Genomic DNA, 17,418 nt, shown 5'->3' on the forward strand with positions numbered 1-17,418 from the left:
GATGTAATGTGGTTAATCAGAGAATTTACTACAATCTGTCCCTCTGATCCTGAATCTACACGTTCTTTATATTTATTACACCAACTGCATTTTAATACCTTTATTATTTGCTTAGATAAAAGCATAGAGAAGCCATGCATTTGTCTACTTTAAAGCTTATTAGTAACTAATGATCCTTTAATTTTCCTGCACTTTTTCAGTTTCTGGATTTATTTCCCAAGGAGAACAGTAGATGTCTTTGAGGGTAACATGACACTATGAAAATGTGACCTAGTGATATATGCGGTTCTTGGCCTAGGAAACTGATTGACAGTTGTCCTGAGTAAAGAATGTCTAGAGTCTCTTTTCTTGCTCATAATCCCAGCAAGAATTTAGTTGACTTTTGTACCCTTTTCATGGTAACCCATCTCTTTGGATGACAAACCGGACAGCCTCCTGCAGAGAATTAAGCAACATCCGGTTGGTTGGGCTGGAAACACCCAAAGGCAGAGGGGATTGGGATTAATAAAAGAGATAACTCGGGAAACTAGGGAGGATTGATGTCAGACAACTTGGACTAGCAGCAAAAATAACCTTACTAAGTATAAAGGTTTGACATGTCGATTGTACGTTCTCAGCCATCACCCTTCGGATATCTCCAGAGAGAGAAACACATTGAGCATCATATGAAGGGCCCTAAAGAGAAGAAGCTGTGCAGATGTATGGAAGTTTCCCACGGACAACCCTCTACTGAAAAAGATGATAACCGCAGACATTCGTACAAAACAAGAGAAAATAGTCTGGAAAATGGAATTAAGGAAACTGAAAAGTGTTCTGATCCAGCGAGTGTAAGATCTTCAAGGAAAGGAGTCGCTCCAGTTACCTCTGTGTCATCAACATCTTCTCACAGCAGATCCACAGACAGGGAGCTGAATGTTCAAAGAAGCCTTACAGTGGTGGAAGAACTAGATGAATCAGTGTGTTCGGGGCTACAGATCTTAGCGAGCGCTCAGCAATTCTGTATAACATCCAAAGCCAAACCGCAAGGTAAGGTGTTTTCCAGAATACTTCCAGTCAAACTTGGTTTACATGTGCATGTCCCTGGTCATAAATGGTGTAACTTTTTTTTTATCTTCCGAAAGAAAATTTCCTTTACTGTCAATAATTAAAACATTACAATTATCTATAAATGTTCCTATTAACATGTTCTCCTACTATGAGCATGGAAAAGGCCACAGTTTATAGAGCAAGCATACTGATTCCTAGTGCAAGTTGTACAGTAGAAGCAAACGTCTCTTTCATGTCTTTGAGTTTTATGCTGACTGATATTTCTTATCAAATTTGAATTGGAAAATGTGGTTTATTTTTCTAAATATTCATATACAGTTGAAACCAGAAGTTTACATAAAAAGGCACATCTGCATGTTTTTCTCACTATCTGACATGAAATCAGAATAAACTGTCCCCGATTTAGGTCAGTTCGGAACCAAAATTATTTACATTTGCCAAATGCCAGAATAATGAGAGAGAATGTTTTAAGGCATTTTTTATTACATTCTGCAAAGTCAAATGTTTACATACATTTCATTACTATATGTTACAATTGCCCTTAAACTGTATGACTTGGGTTAAACGTTTTGGATATCCTTCCATGATCTTCCACCAATAGTTGGTAGGAATTTGGGCCCTTCCTTCTGACAGAACTGAGGTAACTGAGTCATATTTGTAGATCGCCTTGTTCGCACTTGCCTTTTCAGCTTTGCTCATAAATTTTCAATAAGATTGAGATCAGGGCTTTGTGATGGCCACTCCAAAACATTGACTTTATTATCCTTAAGCTACTTTGTAACCAGTTTGGCAGTATGCTTTGGGTCATTGTTCATTTGGAAGACCAATTTCCGCCCAAGCTTTAAGTTCCTATCTGGTGTCTTGAGATGTTGCTTCAGTATTTCCACATAATCTTCTTTCCTCATGATACCATCTATTTTGTGAAGTGCACCAGTCCATCCTGCAGCAAAATAATAACATGATGCTTCCAGCAACTTGTCTCACAGTTGCGATGGTGTTCTTAGTCTTCTAAACTTCTCAATTTTTCCTCTAAATGTAACAATGGTTATCATAGCCAAACAGATCAATTTTAGTTTTGTCAGACCACAGAGCATGTCTCCAAAAATTAAGGTCTGTGTTCCTGTATGCAGTTCCAAAGCTTAATCTGGCTTTTGTAAGTTTCTTTTGGAGTAATGGCTTATTCCTGGCAGAGTGGCCATTCAGCCCATGTTGATACGGTACTTGTTTCACTGTGGATAATGACACATTTTTACCACCTTCCGCCAGCATCTTCACAAGGTCTTTTACTTTTGTTCTTGGGTTGATATCCACATGTCTGACCAAAGCACGTTCATCTCTGGTACACAGAACCTGTCTCCTTCCTGAGTGGTATGATGGCTGGACATTTCCATCTTGTTAGTACTTGCATATAATTGTTTGTAAAGATGAACGAGGCACCTTCAGGTATCTGGGAATTGCACCCAAGGATGAACCAGACAATTCTCTACCTTAGATCTTGGGTCATTTCTTTTGACTTTCCCATGATTCTTTACAAAGAAGCAGTATGTTTCAGGTTTGCATTAAAATACATTCACAGGTGTGTCTCTAAATAACTCAAATGTTGTCAATAAACACAGGTCATGTTTTTCATCTCAGGAAATAAGTGTTGCTGACCTGATTCACACTTGCTTTTCTTAGCATTTCCCTTGTAACCTGTTGACTGATGATATCATACTCAGCTTGCCATTTTCAGACCATTTGGATATCCCACATATTCTCTTTGCAGAAAGCAGTAAGATTTTTGCCCTGAGAGTCCTCCATGATTCCTTTTGTACACAACGGCATAGCTTTCCTGTTGTCTGGGGGGTCAATATACTAGTATTGTATATTTCTTGCTCATCTGTTTTCATGCAGTACTGTGCCATAATATCTGGTGAACAGACCCTTCACCAAGAAAAGCAGACACCCCCAAAAGAATCGCACTGAAAAGACCTAAAAGAATAAGGTTTGTGTCAGCACCTGGCATTTATAATAATAATAATAATTTTTATTTATATAGTGCCAACATATTCTGCAGAGCTTTACAATTCAGAGGGGACATGTACAGACAATATGAGACAATATAAAATAACAAAATTTAGATACCAAGAGGACTGAGGGCCCTGCTCGTAAGCTTATGTTGCGCCCAGGGTTATGGGGTACTCGGTCCCGGGCGGTGTACAACTGGGGAATGTCACTTTGGTGGCCGTTGCCCGGTTCCGTGCTCTGGGCCCTTTTTGTAAAGGGGATATATTTACAGGGGATTAGATTAGCATTCACATGTGACGCCACTTGCAGCTATGTAGATGGAGCCGTCGCTGCACAATGTCCGCTCCTAGGCTGGTGTTAATGGCAGTCTGGATAGTAGGCCCTCCACAAGCAGGGCCGGGCTCCAGAGGGTAGGTGATGTGACGGGTGTCGGAACAACGTAGTCCACATAGGGGTTCAGTGCAACTGGTTTTTACTCACTTTTGCTTGTGATAACTGGTCACCCGAGGCCGGCTGGTTTCACCTCCAGGTCCCCTTTGTCCCAGTGCCAATGTAGTAATCTGGTACCTTCTACACCTGGACCTGTCTCTGGTTAGTGGGTCCCCGTGGCGTAAAGCAACTGAGGGTCCCCGTCCGGTGGTGTTTCTTTCCACTTCCATCCGCCTGACGGTAGCGTGAACCCTGTGGGGTTGGAGTCTCTGGTCCTGTCCCCGACTCTCTCTTTGCTACTGAGTCTCGGATTCTTAGAGTCAGCGAGGTCCTTGATGGTCCCCTCACTGTGTAGGTGTTAACAGGCCTGCTTGGTGCTTCTGCTGGCAACTACCCTCTTGGGCACCAGGTTACTGTCACCCCGTGTCAGTGCATCTCTTTCTGTCCACCTTCACTCCTCAACTTTCTCAGACTATCTGACTCTCTGTCCTCAGTCCGCCCCTCCAACCTGGTCAACTAGTGGACTGGACTGGCTACACCTCTAGGCGGCCATCCATTGGTCTGACCCTAGCCCTGTACCATTGTATGGGGGATTGTTGGGGAAAACTGGGATTACCTGGAGTGTTTGTGTGTGACCGGCACTGGGCTTCCGGGTCCCTAGGGGGTAGGTCCTGCATCCTGGTGAGGATGCAGAACCTTGTAGCTCCCTGATGGATTCAGGGGCGCTACACTTACAGTCTATGAGGCAATAAGGGGAGGCACAAAAGGTGAATGGGGGGAAGCTTGTCATATAGGGTCCAGCCATCAATTTAGTAAAACCAGCTGCGTGGATCGGTCGCCAGCAACAATTTATACATACAGAGTGTTAGAAAGTAAATGAAGAGGAATTACTTGCCAATCCTTATTGTTTTGAGTTTTGTGGGGTCTTTTGAGTGCTATTCTTTTGGGGAGTGTCTGCTTTTTCTATTGAAGGGTCTATATGTCCTATGTCCTGCTGCATTCTAATGCTAATTGATATAACTTTTTTACATGTATAGGTGCCTAGACACTATTTTAATTAATTTGTTTTATGAACTGTAACTAGGACTTATTTTTGGAGTAGGGCTTATATTTTGAGCACCTGCAAAAATCTTGAAAAATCACACTAATGTGACGCCCTGGACTAGTCAGGTCATCAGAGGGTTCTGCACAATCTTTCTCTCCCCGTGCAGAGCTTGACTCCCATGGTTCTGGGAACCTAACCTGCAGTACTGCCTCCACCTGCATTCACAAATCCTAGATACACCTTGCACCACACCCTGTCAGGCACACCAGTGGGCTGCTTAAGCTGGAATAGGGCCGCCCACCTAAGGGTCAGGCAGGGAGGTGGGAGGTGTCAAGTGAGTTGAGTGGTAGCCCTCGAGCTGTGAGGAGCTGTGAGGAAGCTGGGAGTTGTAGCTTCCAGGGAAGAAGCAGACTTGGTAGCAGACGGTGGTCTCGACCTAGAGGAGTTGGACCCCTGGTCGCAGGGGATTGAGGCTAGGTGCCTGGGATCTGTCTTGGAGGATGGTCAGCAGCCTGGGCCTAATCATCGGACTGGGACCGAAGGCACGACGGAGTACACGGACCCTAGGTTGGGGAGAAGCTTCAGGCAACCCGACAAATAACCTGCGGAGGACAGGACCTCTATGGACTGTTCCCACAAAGCTCAGAGATCGGGGGCACTAGCGCAACGAGGGGGATAGGGCTTTCAAAGTAAGCGGCCCACTGAAATCCCAAGCGTGAGCTCCTGAGAGCAAGCTCTTCTACTTAGCCCCAGTGGGGAGCGGGGCCCGGAAAGCTCCAAGCTGACGGGCCACAAAAGACACTCTAAAATACTGTGCCAGGAGACAAGTCACGGACTACCAGGCAGTGCTGCAGGGGACGGGACCTGGACGAGCCCCCCTCAGGAGACAGCGGCAGTCAGAGACTTGGTTCACCCTGTTGTCAGCGTATTGCTGAGTGAGTACCAGATTAACCCTTGCAATCAGCGAGCCTGCGCTTCCCCCTGTACCCCACACTACCATCCAGAGTCCCGGGGCCTTCCCCTACCCGTGGAGGGCAACGTCATCTTGCTGCCCCACTCCATCACTCTGGGTACTCCCAACGGCAGCGGCAGTACTCCCCGTTACCTTACACCATGGGTGGCGTCACAAACTATACCTCCCCTGTAAATACCCCCTTCCTTATTCGGGTGTGACTCTTAGCCCCGGGTCCGGAGACCCTCGAGCCACTAGTAGTGATATCCGGATCCGAGCAGTTCGACCACTGCTGGGGCGTTACACTAAGGCTTCATTTCAGAGTAGGTCTTATTTTTGGGGAAACAGGGTATTAGTAGTTAATATTATTGATGAGCGAGCACTGCCATGCTCAGCTGCTCGATTCTCATAAAGAGCTGTTGTATGCTCAGATGGGCATGTCTCGAGCACCCCAGTATAATGAAAGTCAATGGGGGACTTGAGCATTTTTATGGAAGATTTCTGGGAAAATGTTTGAGTCCCCCATTGACTTCTATTATACTTGGGTACTTGAGCCATGCCCATCTGAGCATCAACTATTTGTTACGAGTACCAAGCACCGGAGCATGACAATGCTCATTTTTAGGACTTAGTGAAAGTTTCAACTTGATGGACATTGATAGTCTCCCCCTCTGTGACAGCACGGCTGAGTCATGGACTGGGCTTGTTCATGTCATATATTGCACAATTTCTTTCTGATCACATTCACAGTCTCCGGCACCTGTCTTCTGCTGACAGTGAAGCTCAGATTTCACACCACTTAAAGGATAGGAAAGGCGTCTTCAATAAAACATACACTCACCAGCTACGAGACTCTCAAAGGGCTAAGACACATTAATAATAAATCACAGGTGCAGGCCGCTTGTCTGTCTACCAAGAATGTTCCTGCTTTCTAGCCACAGGAGAAGTGTCAGGTGTCGGGGTGTAGCAGGATCCCATAACCTAAGGTCAATACAAAAGACCTCATATGAAAAAGGCAAAAAAGAAAACTCATGGCACTACCGTCTTCTTCCCATAAACGTGTAAGGGGTGGGCAGACCACTCCCAAAGAAGCCTAGTTAACCCGGAAACGTTATTAATAAAAATGTTTATATTGTATGTATGTTGAATTAGGGTACCCCCTAGTGGCCGGGTGGGACGGCTGTCACCACAGTAGGGAGGAGGAGCCGGCAGGTTAGGAGGGAAGAAAGTGTGTAAGACAGGCAGTGGTCTCTGGGACAGGAAAGAAGAAGGAACAGCCAGGGGCAGAGTGTGGCAGCTGAAGTACAGGGAAGCCAGAGAAGACAGGAGCGGGCGGAACCTCGTAGGGTGAAGCAGTTCGGTGTGGGTTCGGGCTGTGGGTAGCCAGAAGTGGGAGCCGGGCGAAGTGAAGTAGTCAGGCAAGTCACCCACTTGAGGGAACGCTAGAGTAGACTTTCCCTCAGCTGAAGGAAGCGCCATAGCATTGTGCTTTGTTACTGCCAAGTGTGAAGAATTGCGAAGAATAAAACATGTTTGTTGTTTGCATTGACCCATGCCTGAAGAGTATTTGTGCGCCGGACAACACCTGCACCACCACACTCTGCCCCACCAAGACATCTCCCGTCCCGATAGTGACGGCGGAGCCAGGGGTAAGCCTGACAGAAGGGGCCACGACTACAAGCCCAGAGGCGCCCCTGGCACCCCGTTACATTTGGCGTAGTCGGCAGGATCCGGATCATATGCAAGGGGACCCGCTCCAAGAAGATGGAGACCAAGTGGTGCCAAGGGCCCCTGATCCGGACTTTCAGCAAAGATTTCCAGTCCCATGGTGGGAAGAAGAAACAGTGCCTGAGGCGTTGGACCGGGCACAAGATGGCGGCAAGATGGCCGTCGTCTGTGAAGAAACAGAAAACGCGCGGAAAATTGGCGCCAAAAGAAGAGCCTGGGGCTGGCCGGTGCCGAAAAAGAAGTTCGGAGTACTGCGCCCAAAGAGGGGAGGTGCCGGTCCCAGGGCACGAACAGAGACATGTACAGTGGGCGGTGTTGTAAGAAGAAAGAAGTGCCGCCGCGGAGGGGTCGATCTGTGGTGCGAGACTAAGGGTGGAGTATCCTCAAAAGCGGGAAAAGTGAGCCCGCCTCCACTTCCTCTAGCCTCGCCACTGACCCTGACGCCATTACTGAGAACTAGTGTTGCTGAAAAAATGGAGAATTTGGACGAGAGCCGTCAGAAGCAGGTGGTGTCTGCGGAGGGATTCCCTGCCTACTTGCCGGCTGTACCCGGAGGACCGGGGCAAGCCACTAGGGTGACTTGGCTCACAACGTGGGACGCGGAGACCGGTGCGACCACAACCGAGGTCCAGGCGACCTACGCCGCCCAACTACCGTCGGGGAGCCGGATGTTGGGAGCCCCATATCCCTGCCCAGAGAGACCCCCGCCAGCCGCGGTGGGGTCTGAAACACCTAGTCAAACTCCGACAGAAACATACGCTCTGAAATTAGAGAGAGACGACTGGGGTTTCTACTGGGATCCGGTGCTGCCGTCTCCCCTACCGACCCTAAGATCCCCGTCACCTGAGCCGGACCCAGTGCAAGAGCGGCTGCTTGTTGAAACCGTCGCCCGGGAGATCATGGCGGGTCCCCACGGCGAAGAGCTTGAGCGTCAGTATACCACCGGAGTGGTCGTCAAGTTCAATCAGAAAGAAGGGTATGGCTTCATCCGGGATGGTGAAACCGGTGACGATTATTTTTATAATCGCGTCAACCTGGATACAGAAGGCCTCCCGCAGCGGCTGCATACCCTATACCCAGGGGAAAAGGTACGATTCCTGATGGAAGTGGGCTGCCGGGGCTTGTTTGCGGTGGGGGTGCATCGTACGCCCACCGAGCAGGAGGCTGCCCAATGGCAGCAGGAGGTAGAATGGGAGGAACACCAGGCCCGGCGACAAACGCAACGAAGACCGGTGCTGGCTGAAGCCTCCCGACCCCGACATACCGTAGCTGTAGCTCCGGCAGTCATGCCCGTGCAAAGTACCGACCCGGAGAAGGGAACCTCGCCGGTACTGGCGATTAACCAGAACATTACTACTCACCCAACGATTGTTATGGGCAGCCCGCCACCGTCCCGCGCAGCGACCCCCTCACCTCCGTCGGAGACTGAGGAGCCCAAGCCGGGGGCTGCAGCAGCGGAGCAGCTCATCAGTCAGGAGCCTTTTCGGCAGCTGTGCCGACTACCCGGGCAGTCCCTGTCGGAATACATCCAAGCTCAGAGGGCTGAGTGGCAACGGGCCTACCACCCGGAATAAGCATCAAGGCCGGAAGATGGCGGGCCTGTTTTGTTTTGTTTGATGCCGGTGTGTTTAAGCCGGAGAAAGTTTTATGTTCAAGTTGCTGATTCCGGAGTGAGCCTGCTTGCTGGACTGAGCCAGGGGCTCCTCCGTGTTATTGAGAGAAAAGCTTCCGTGTTCCTGCGGTGACCATCAAAGACCGGGAACGCTGCCAAGCCTCCGGGCACACCAAAGACCGGGAGCGCTGCTAAGCCTCCGGGCGCTGGACAGGTTCGCAGTTGATTAAACATGTTTTATGTGGTTTTAACAGTTGTAATTTTAGATTGGAGCCTGGCCGGGAGGCTCAGGTTAAAGAGGGGAGGTGTGTAAGGGGTGGGCAGACCCCTCCCAAAGAAGCCTAGTTAACCCGGAAACGTTATTAATAAAAATGTTTATATTGTATGTATGTTGAATTAGGGTACCCCCTAGTGGCCGGGTGGGACGGCTGTCACCACAGTAGGGAGGAGGAGCCGGCAGGTTAGGAGGGAAGAAAGTGTGTAAGACAGGCAGTGGTCTCTGGGACAGGAAAGAAGAAGGAACAGCCAGGGGCAGAGTGTGGCAGCTGAAGTACAGGGAAGCCGGAGAAGACAGGAGCGGGCGGAACCTCGTAGGGTGAAGCAGTCCGGTGTGGGTCCGGGCTGTGGGTAGCCAGAAGTGGGAGCCGGGCGAAGTGAAGTAGTCAGGCAAGTCGCCCACTTGAGGGAACGCTAGAGTAGACTTTCCCTCAGCTGAAGGAAGCGCCATAGCATTGTGCTTTGTTACTGCCAAGTGTGAAGAATTGCGAAGAATAAAACATGTTTGTTGTTTGCATTGACCCATGCCTGAAGAGTATTTGTGCGCCGGACAACACCTGCACCACCACACTCTGCCCCACCAAGACATCTCCCGTCCCGATAGTGACGGCGGAGCCAGGGGTAAGCCTGACAGAAGGGGCCACGACTACAAGCCCAGAGGCGCCCCTGGCACCCCGTTACAAACGCACGATGATGGATTATCTAGACGTAATCCATGCTGACTGCCACAAAATCAGTGGTGCTCTGTCATAATATAAATAGTCACTAAAAGTCCCAAATAGTAGGAGTAAAGATAATGCCACTCACATGAGGAGAGTACATCTAAGCCCATATAGGCTAAACCCAGGCCCCTATAAACTACATCCTGGCCTGTATCGGATACATCCAGGCCCGTTTAGGCTACATCCTGGGCCGTATAGGCTACATCCTGGCCCATTAGGTTACATCCAGGCCTGTATAGGCTACATCCTAGCCTGTATGGGCTACATCCAGGCTTGTATAAGCTACATCAAGACCTGTATGGACTACATCTTGGCCCATATAGGCTACATCCAGGCCCATATAGGCTACATCTAGGCCTGTATAAATTACATCTTGGGCCATATAGGCTACATCCAGGCCTGTATAAGCTACATCTTGGCCCGTATAGGCTACATCCAGGCCCATATAGATCTAGGCCTGTATAAATTACATCTTGGGCCATATAGGCTGCATCCACGCCTGTATAGACTACATCCTGGTTTGTATAGGCTACATCCTGGCCCGTATAGGTTACATCCAGGCCTGTATAGGCTACATCCTGGCTTGTATACGCTGCATCCACACCTGTATAGACTACATCCTGGCCCGTATAGGCTACATCCTGGCCCGTATAGGCTACATCCAGGCCCATATAGGCTACATCCTATTATAATCAAAACAGTATGGCACTCTGCTTTTTATGTACTGGTGCTTGGATAGGGTCCAAATCCTTAATATAACTTAATAGAAGAGTGACAATGGTATAAACTATTATATAATAAGTGAAATAATGAATGTTAGTGTTTATCTATTTGAATGTAAATACATACACATACAGACATACATAAGCACACACACATATATGTATATGTACACATGTATGCGTGCATGTGCATGGTAAAAATATTATTAAATATAGCCTCCTCTCTTCTCCAGGCCCCAAAGCTCCATCAGGTCTTAGATAAAAGCAGCAGTGTGTGAATTGCAAGAGTAAGGGGTACTTTGCACGCTGCGACATCGCTAGCCGATTGTAGCGATTCCGAGCGCGATAGTCCCCGCCCCCGTCGCACATGCGATATCTTGTGATAGCTGCCATAGCGAACATTATCGCTACGGCAGCTTCCCACGTACTTGCCTGCTCTGCGACGTCGCTCTGGCCGGCGACCTGCCTCCTTCCTAAGGGGGTGGGTCGTGCGGCGTCACAGCGACATCACATGGCAGGCGGCCAATAGAAGCGGAGGGGCGGAGATGAGCGGGACGTAAACATCCCGCCCACCTTCTTCCTTCCTCATTGCAGGCGGGACGCAGGTAAGGAGATGTTCCTCGCTCCTGCGGCTTCATACACAGCGATGTGTGCTGCCGCAGGAACGAGGAACAACATCGTACCTGTCGCTGCAGCTAAATTATGGAAATGACCGACACTACACAGATCACCGATTTTTGATGCTTTTGCGATCCTTTATCGGTGCTTCTAGGCTTTACATGTTGCGACGTTGTTACCGGCGCCGGATGTGCGTCACTTTCGATTTGACCCCGACGAGATCGCAGTAGCGATGTCGCAACGTGCAAAGTACCCCTAAGTGGCAGAGCAGGGAACAGATGGCTCTCAGCTCCACCATACATCGTTTGTTTGGGAGATTTATCAATTTTTCTAGGAGCCAGAAAGGCCTCTTCTAGTTCCAAAAGTCTCCCGGATGTTCCAGAAGAGTTGACAAGTATGACTTAGGGGCACTTTGCACACTGCGACATCGCACTTCCGGCATCGCATGCGACATCGCAGTGTGTAAAGGCTGGATGATACGATTAACGAGCGCAAAAGCGTCGTAATCGTATCATCGGTACAGCGTCGGCGTAATCCATAATTACGCTGACGCAATGGTCCGATGTTGTTCCTCGCTCCTGCGGCAGCACACATCGCTGTGTGTGAAGTCGCAGGAGCGAGGAACGTCTCCTACCGGCCTCACTGCGGCTTCCGTAGGATATGCGGAAGGAAGGAGGTGGGCAGGATGTTTACATCCTGCTCATCTCCGCCCCTCCGCTCTGATTGGCCGCCTGCCGTGTGACGTCGCAGTGACGCCGCACGACCCGCCCCCTTAACAAGGAGGCGGGTCGCCGGCCACAGGGACGTCGCACGGCAGGTGAGTGTGTGTGTGAAGCTGGCGTAGCGATAACTTTCGCTACGCCAGCTATCACCACATATCGCTGCTGCGACGGGGGCGGGCACTATCGCACTCGGCATCGCAGCATCGGCCTGCGATGTCGTAGTGTGCAAAGCCCGCCATAGGCTGTCAGTCAATTAAATGAATGCAATGTCTTTTGGACAGTGGGAACAAAAAATGAAAGTTCAGATTGACATAGGGAGATTATACAAACTCCATGCAAAAGCTACTTGTTTGGACTCAATTCCAGGCCCCCAGCGCTACAAGACACAACCGACAAGCTACTATGCTGCTGAATATTTCACTGATAATGCTCTGTTCAAGTGATCTGACCGCTGCAACCAATCACAGATGTCATCACTTCCGGTGATGGTGTAGACTGAGGAGTGGCCTGCGCTGAATCCATGCATTGTGATCAGCCTGGACAATCCCTTTATTCATAATATCCTAAAGAAATTGTGAAAACATTTCTGTTAGTTTTATAGATAACTCACATCCAAAGTCATCAAACAACTGGTGTGGAAATGGCAATATGGCGCCACCTACTGACCATCAAGAGTTATTGTGCAATTAATTTACCTTTTACTTGAATCCTTGAAATAAAAGATTCCTATTGCCTCCAGTTCCCTGTAAAGCAGTATATGTGGACCTACAAAACATATACCCAATTCCCAGAAGAGCCTATGCCTTGTGAGTGACACTTAGTGTGACGCCCTGGCCTATCAGGTCATCACAAGGGTGCCATACAATCTGCCCTTCTGCATAGTACCCGCTCCTCCTTGGTTACGGGTCCTGTCACTTTGGTGTTGCTACCAACAGGTATACCTAAATCCTGAGGAACACTCTGCACCACACCCACCAAATACCCATTGGGCAGCCTGAGTGGAATAGGGCCACCGAGATGTGGGGCTGGTAGAAGGAGGGCAGAAGTGTCAGTGCAGTAGAGAAGAAGTGGAGGTTCAGCAGTGACAGTGAGAGGTCACGCTGTGGAGCTGGGCTCCTGTACCCGTCCCAAGTGCCAGATGTTGGCCTGGCCAGAAGGAGCTGGAACCCCGGTCGCAGGGGGTAGTGACAGGGAACACGGTACCGCTGCAGAGAGCGGGCTGGCTGCCTTGTGCTACAACCGGGCAGGGACCAGGGCACGACTGGGTACGCGGACCCTAGGCTGGGAAGTAGCTTCACGCAGCCCAGTAATTCACCCGACGGGCAAGGCAAGGACAAGGCTTCAGGTTAACACTTTATCCCCCTTGCACCCCTTGCACCCGACGGGCTCCCCACTCCATCCATCACCGGACCCCGGGACACCACTCCCCTGCCCATAGAGGGGTTAACAACTTAAGCTGCCAAACACCAGCGTCCCCGGGCTCCCCAAACCCGCAGAGGTGGTCTCTTACATTACCACACACCGTGGGTGGCGTTACGAACATTACCCCAAAACAACAAACTATCCCCCCTTTTATTTCTGAGGGTGCCGCGCGACGCCGCCTCGGATCCGTAGACCCCTTGAGCCACTGCGGATCTGGGTCCGAGCAGCCCGTCGGCTGTTGCGGGGGCGGCACACCTTATAGGAAAACTTGGCGTCACGAACAGGATGCAAGCAGGACCCACTAACCTGGGTGACGTGCGCCTTGAAAAGTGAAAGTCGTGATCCAAAGTCCCTTTTCCGCGACGCCAGGCATTTTTCTGCTGTTTTCGCGCCAAAAACGACATCTTCTTAGAAAAGGACGCAAAGCCGAAGCCCCGCCCTTCGTCTTCAGCCTGAGACAGGAACCGGAAGTTCCCAGAGGGCCATAGCGCGCGAAAGAGTGCTGGGAGAAACCCGAGGGGGCGTGCCCGAATGTAGAAGAAGTGGAAGAGAAGCAGGGATGCCAGGACTGTTCCTGGACCATGCAGAGGCAAGATGGGGGAGCGGAGCTCATCACTGGAATGTGCTGTTCCCGGGACCGCGACCTGGGTCGAAGAAGAGACCGAGCAGCTGTGCAGAAGAATGCGGACGCAGTTCCTGTCCATTCTAAACCAATGGAGGGAAGAGATGAGTCTGGTGGTAGCGGTGCGAGCCCGTGAGATTGAAATCCCACGTGAAGAAAGGGTAAGCGGTTATCCAGTCCTTATTGATTACCCTAATCCGGCCATGGCAGCTGAGGGATCCGGTCCACCCCCGCTTGTGGCAACCACTCCACAGTCACCTACCCCGTCCTCGGCGGACACCGAGTTGCCACTATCCATCCCGGCAGCGGAACCTGCAGTCTGTTTTTGTGAAGCTCCAGCAGCGATCCCGAAATCCATCGTTATCCCGACCATGACAGCGGTGATCCGGAGCCCGGCCAGACCAGACCTGGCCGTATCACCGGGCCCATCCTTAGAGGCAGAGCACCCGCGCCCTGCAACCCTGTCTGCGGAGCAGTTGGGCCCACTACTTTCATCAGCAGGAGTGGAGCCTTCCGGTTCATCGGTTCCACTACCGCGCAGTATTCCAACGGCTGTTGGGGCCACAGTAGCGCCTTCAAACCCAGAGACAGTCAGGGAGCTGAGGCCGGACGCCGACGCCTCCTGCTGGGAATGACCACAACAACCTTTGAAACCGACGATGACCCAGACAGAGCAATGGCAGCAAGAGATAATTACCCGCACCCAGCGGGAGCAGGATTACTTCAGGAAATCTACGTTCCGTACCCGAGGCCCAGTAAGGAGAGGCATGGTACACAGTTATGATCCTGAAAAGGGATGGGGTTTCTTGTCAGAAGCTGGCCTGGTCGACGGGGGGTTTGTCACCAGAAGAGATGTGGAATAACACTTCCCGAGAGATCACTCTGGCCGCAACCTTGAGCCTGGGGAGATGGTCAGCTACACTGGCACTGGGGCGAGAGGGGCTGGTATGCCCTCGACGTGAAGCGGTGCCATCTGAGTCGTCTGGCACACCCAGGGACCTTAATCAGACCAAGGACCCATGTAGGTTTCCAGGGGAACCAGGTTGTTTGGGAGGGGGGTTATTGGGATCCGGGACGTTGGGACTGGACTGTCGGAGGGAGGGACCGCAACGTGGAAGGTTGAGTCCCCGCTGCCATCAAAACCGGTGGCGTCCCCTGTTGCAGACGAACTCTAAAGTTAAGTAACGGTTTAAGAATGCACCTCCCTTGTGTGGAATGAACCTGGTTTAAATAAAAATGTTTGTTAACCCTTTTTCCTTCCTTTTGAAAAAAAAATAAATGCTTGGTATTCTGTGGCTTGCGGATGAGCCACGTTTAACCAAGGGGGAATGTGACGCCCTGGCCTATCAGGTCATCACAAGGGTGCTGTGCAATCTGCCCTTCTGCATGGTACCTGCTCCTCCTTGGTGACGGGTCCTGTCACTTTGGTGTTGCTACCAACAGGTGTACACAAATCCTACACCCACCAACACCCATTGGGCAGCCTGAGGGGACTACATCTGTATGGACTACATCTGAGGGGAATAGGGCCACCAAGATGGCGGGCTGGTAGAAGGAGGGCAGAAGTGTCAGTGCAGTAGAGAAGAAGTGGAGGTTCAGCAGTGACAGTGAGAGGTCACGCTGTGGAGCTAGGCTCCTGTACCCGTCCCAGGTGCCAGATGTTGGCCTGGCTAGAAGGAGCTGGAACTCCGGTCGCAGGGAGTAGTGACAGGGAGCACGGTGCCGCTGCAGAGAGTGTGCCGGCTGCCTTGTGCTAAAACCGGGCATGGACCAGGGCACGACGGGGTACGCAGACCCTAGGCTGGGAAGTAGCTTCACGCAGCACAGTAATTCACCCGACGGGAATGGAATCTTCAGGAATGATTCCCCACCCACTCCAGAATCAGAGTACTAGCGCAACGAGGGGGATAGGAGTTCCCACAACCGTCCAGAAAATCCAAAGCGTGAACCCTGAGAGCAAGCTCACCCTGCTAGCCATGCAGGTGAGCAGGACCCGAAAGGCTTCAAGTGTAAGAGATCCACACGTAGGACACACAGTGCCAAGGGACAAGGATTCAGGTCAACTGGCAACACCAAAAGGGCACTGACCCAGCGTGCTCGCCCAAGGACTACAGAGTTCTCAAGAGTTTGGTTTACCTGGTGTCAGCGTCAGTGACTTTGGACTGTGTGAATACACCTTATCCCCCTTGCACCCGATGGGCTCCCCACTCCATCCTTCACTGGACCCCGGGACGCCACTCCCCTGCCCACGGAGGGGTTAACAACTTAAGGTGCCACACACCAGCGTCCCCGGGCTCCCCAAACCGGCAGCGGTGGTCCCTCACGTTACCACACACCGTGGGTGGCATCACGAACATTACCCCAAAACCACAAACTATCCCCCCTTTTATTTCCGAGGGTGCCGCGCGACGCCTCCTCGGATCCGGAGACCCCTCGAGCCACTGCGGATCCAGTTCCGAGCAGCCCATCGGCTGTCACGGGGGCGGCACATTAGCTCATCCTTCACACACTGTGCTGGAGATGTCTGGGGTACAAGTGTTTCTTAGATGAAAATATGTGAGGGCGTCTTGTTGGATGCTTCCATGATAATGGCAATATAGCGGCCCAGTACTGAAGATCTGTTACTGGTGGGTCCGATAACACAGAACAATAGACATCATATCATCTGCTCAAGAATTGTCACCTACACTACTAAGATAGGAAAAGTTAGGAAAGACGTCATCTATCCTTAGCAGAAGAGAAAATAGAATGTAGCCTAAACCTTCCCCCCCCCACTGAAAGAGACTGACAGCCAGCTGAGCATGAGTGTTTATGGCGGCAGCTGAAAATCAGCTGTCAGTCCGACTGACCAACAATGTGAGCCGCCATATTACACAGCTATTTATAAAGCTGCCGATCAGCTGTCCTGACATGACAGTTTTAGCAAATAATTGTATCCCCAAGAAATAAAAATTCTCATGTTATTCTGTGTTGTAACGTTCCTCTGTCATTCCTCTTGGAAATGTATGAATACACTGATAACTGGGTGTTACTTTGTGTTGTGTTACTTTTATCTAAGGGGTTAAAAAAAGTCAGAAGTTTGTCCAAAAAAAGTGGCGCACTTTTTGCGCTATTTTCCACAACCTGTAGCGTTCTCATTATTCAGGATAAGAAGCTCTGTGATGGCTTATTTTTAGCGTCTTGAGCTGACATTTTTCATGGTACCATTTTTGTGCAGATGCTACATTTTGATCGCCTGTTATTGCATTTTGTGCACAATTTACAATGACCAAAAACCTCAATGTTGGAGTTTGGAACTTTTTTGCCACTATGCCATTTACCGATCAGGTTAATTGATTTTATCTTTTTATAGATCGGGCATTTCTGAATGTGGCAATACTAAATATGTGTCAATATTTTTTTTTTTAACCCATTAAGTTTCAATGGGGCGAATTGAACTTTTAGGGTTTTTTAAATTTATTTCAATTTTTTAAAACCTTTTTTTTTAAATTTTT

At 50.1% G+C, this 17,418-nt stretch overlaps 1 protein-coding gene across 1 annotated transcript in view; it reads left to right on the forward strand.

Annotated features, from left to right (window-relative positions):
* Nucleotides 1-596: 596 nt before the first annotated feature.
* LOC142296612 (phospholipid scramblase family member 5-like) overlaps nucleotides 597-17,418 on the forward strand; it is a 46,767-nt gene continuing 29,945 nt past the window's right edge. The window contains exon 1 of the mRNA XM_075340423.1: nucleotides 597-1,026. Coding sequence (XP_075196538.1) covers nucleotides 597-1,026 — 430 coding nt within the window. The remainder of the gene's footprint in view (nucleotides 1,027-17,418) is intronic.

Source organism: Anomaloglossus baeobatrachus, chromosome 3 (assembly GCF_048569485.1).
Source record: "Anomaloglossus baeobatrachus isolate aAnoBae1 chromosome 3, aAnoBae1.hap1, whole genome shotgun sequence".
Classification (NCBI taxonomy): Eukaryota; Metazoa; Chordata; class Amphibia; order Anura; family Aromobatidae; genus Anomaloglossus; species Anomaloglossus baeobatrachus.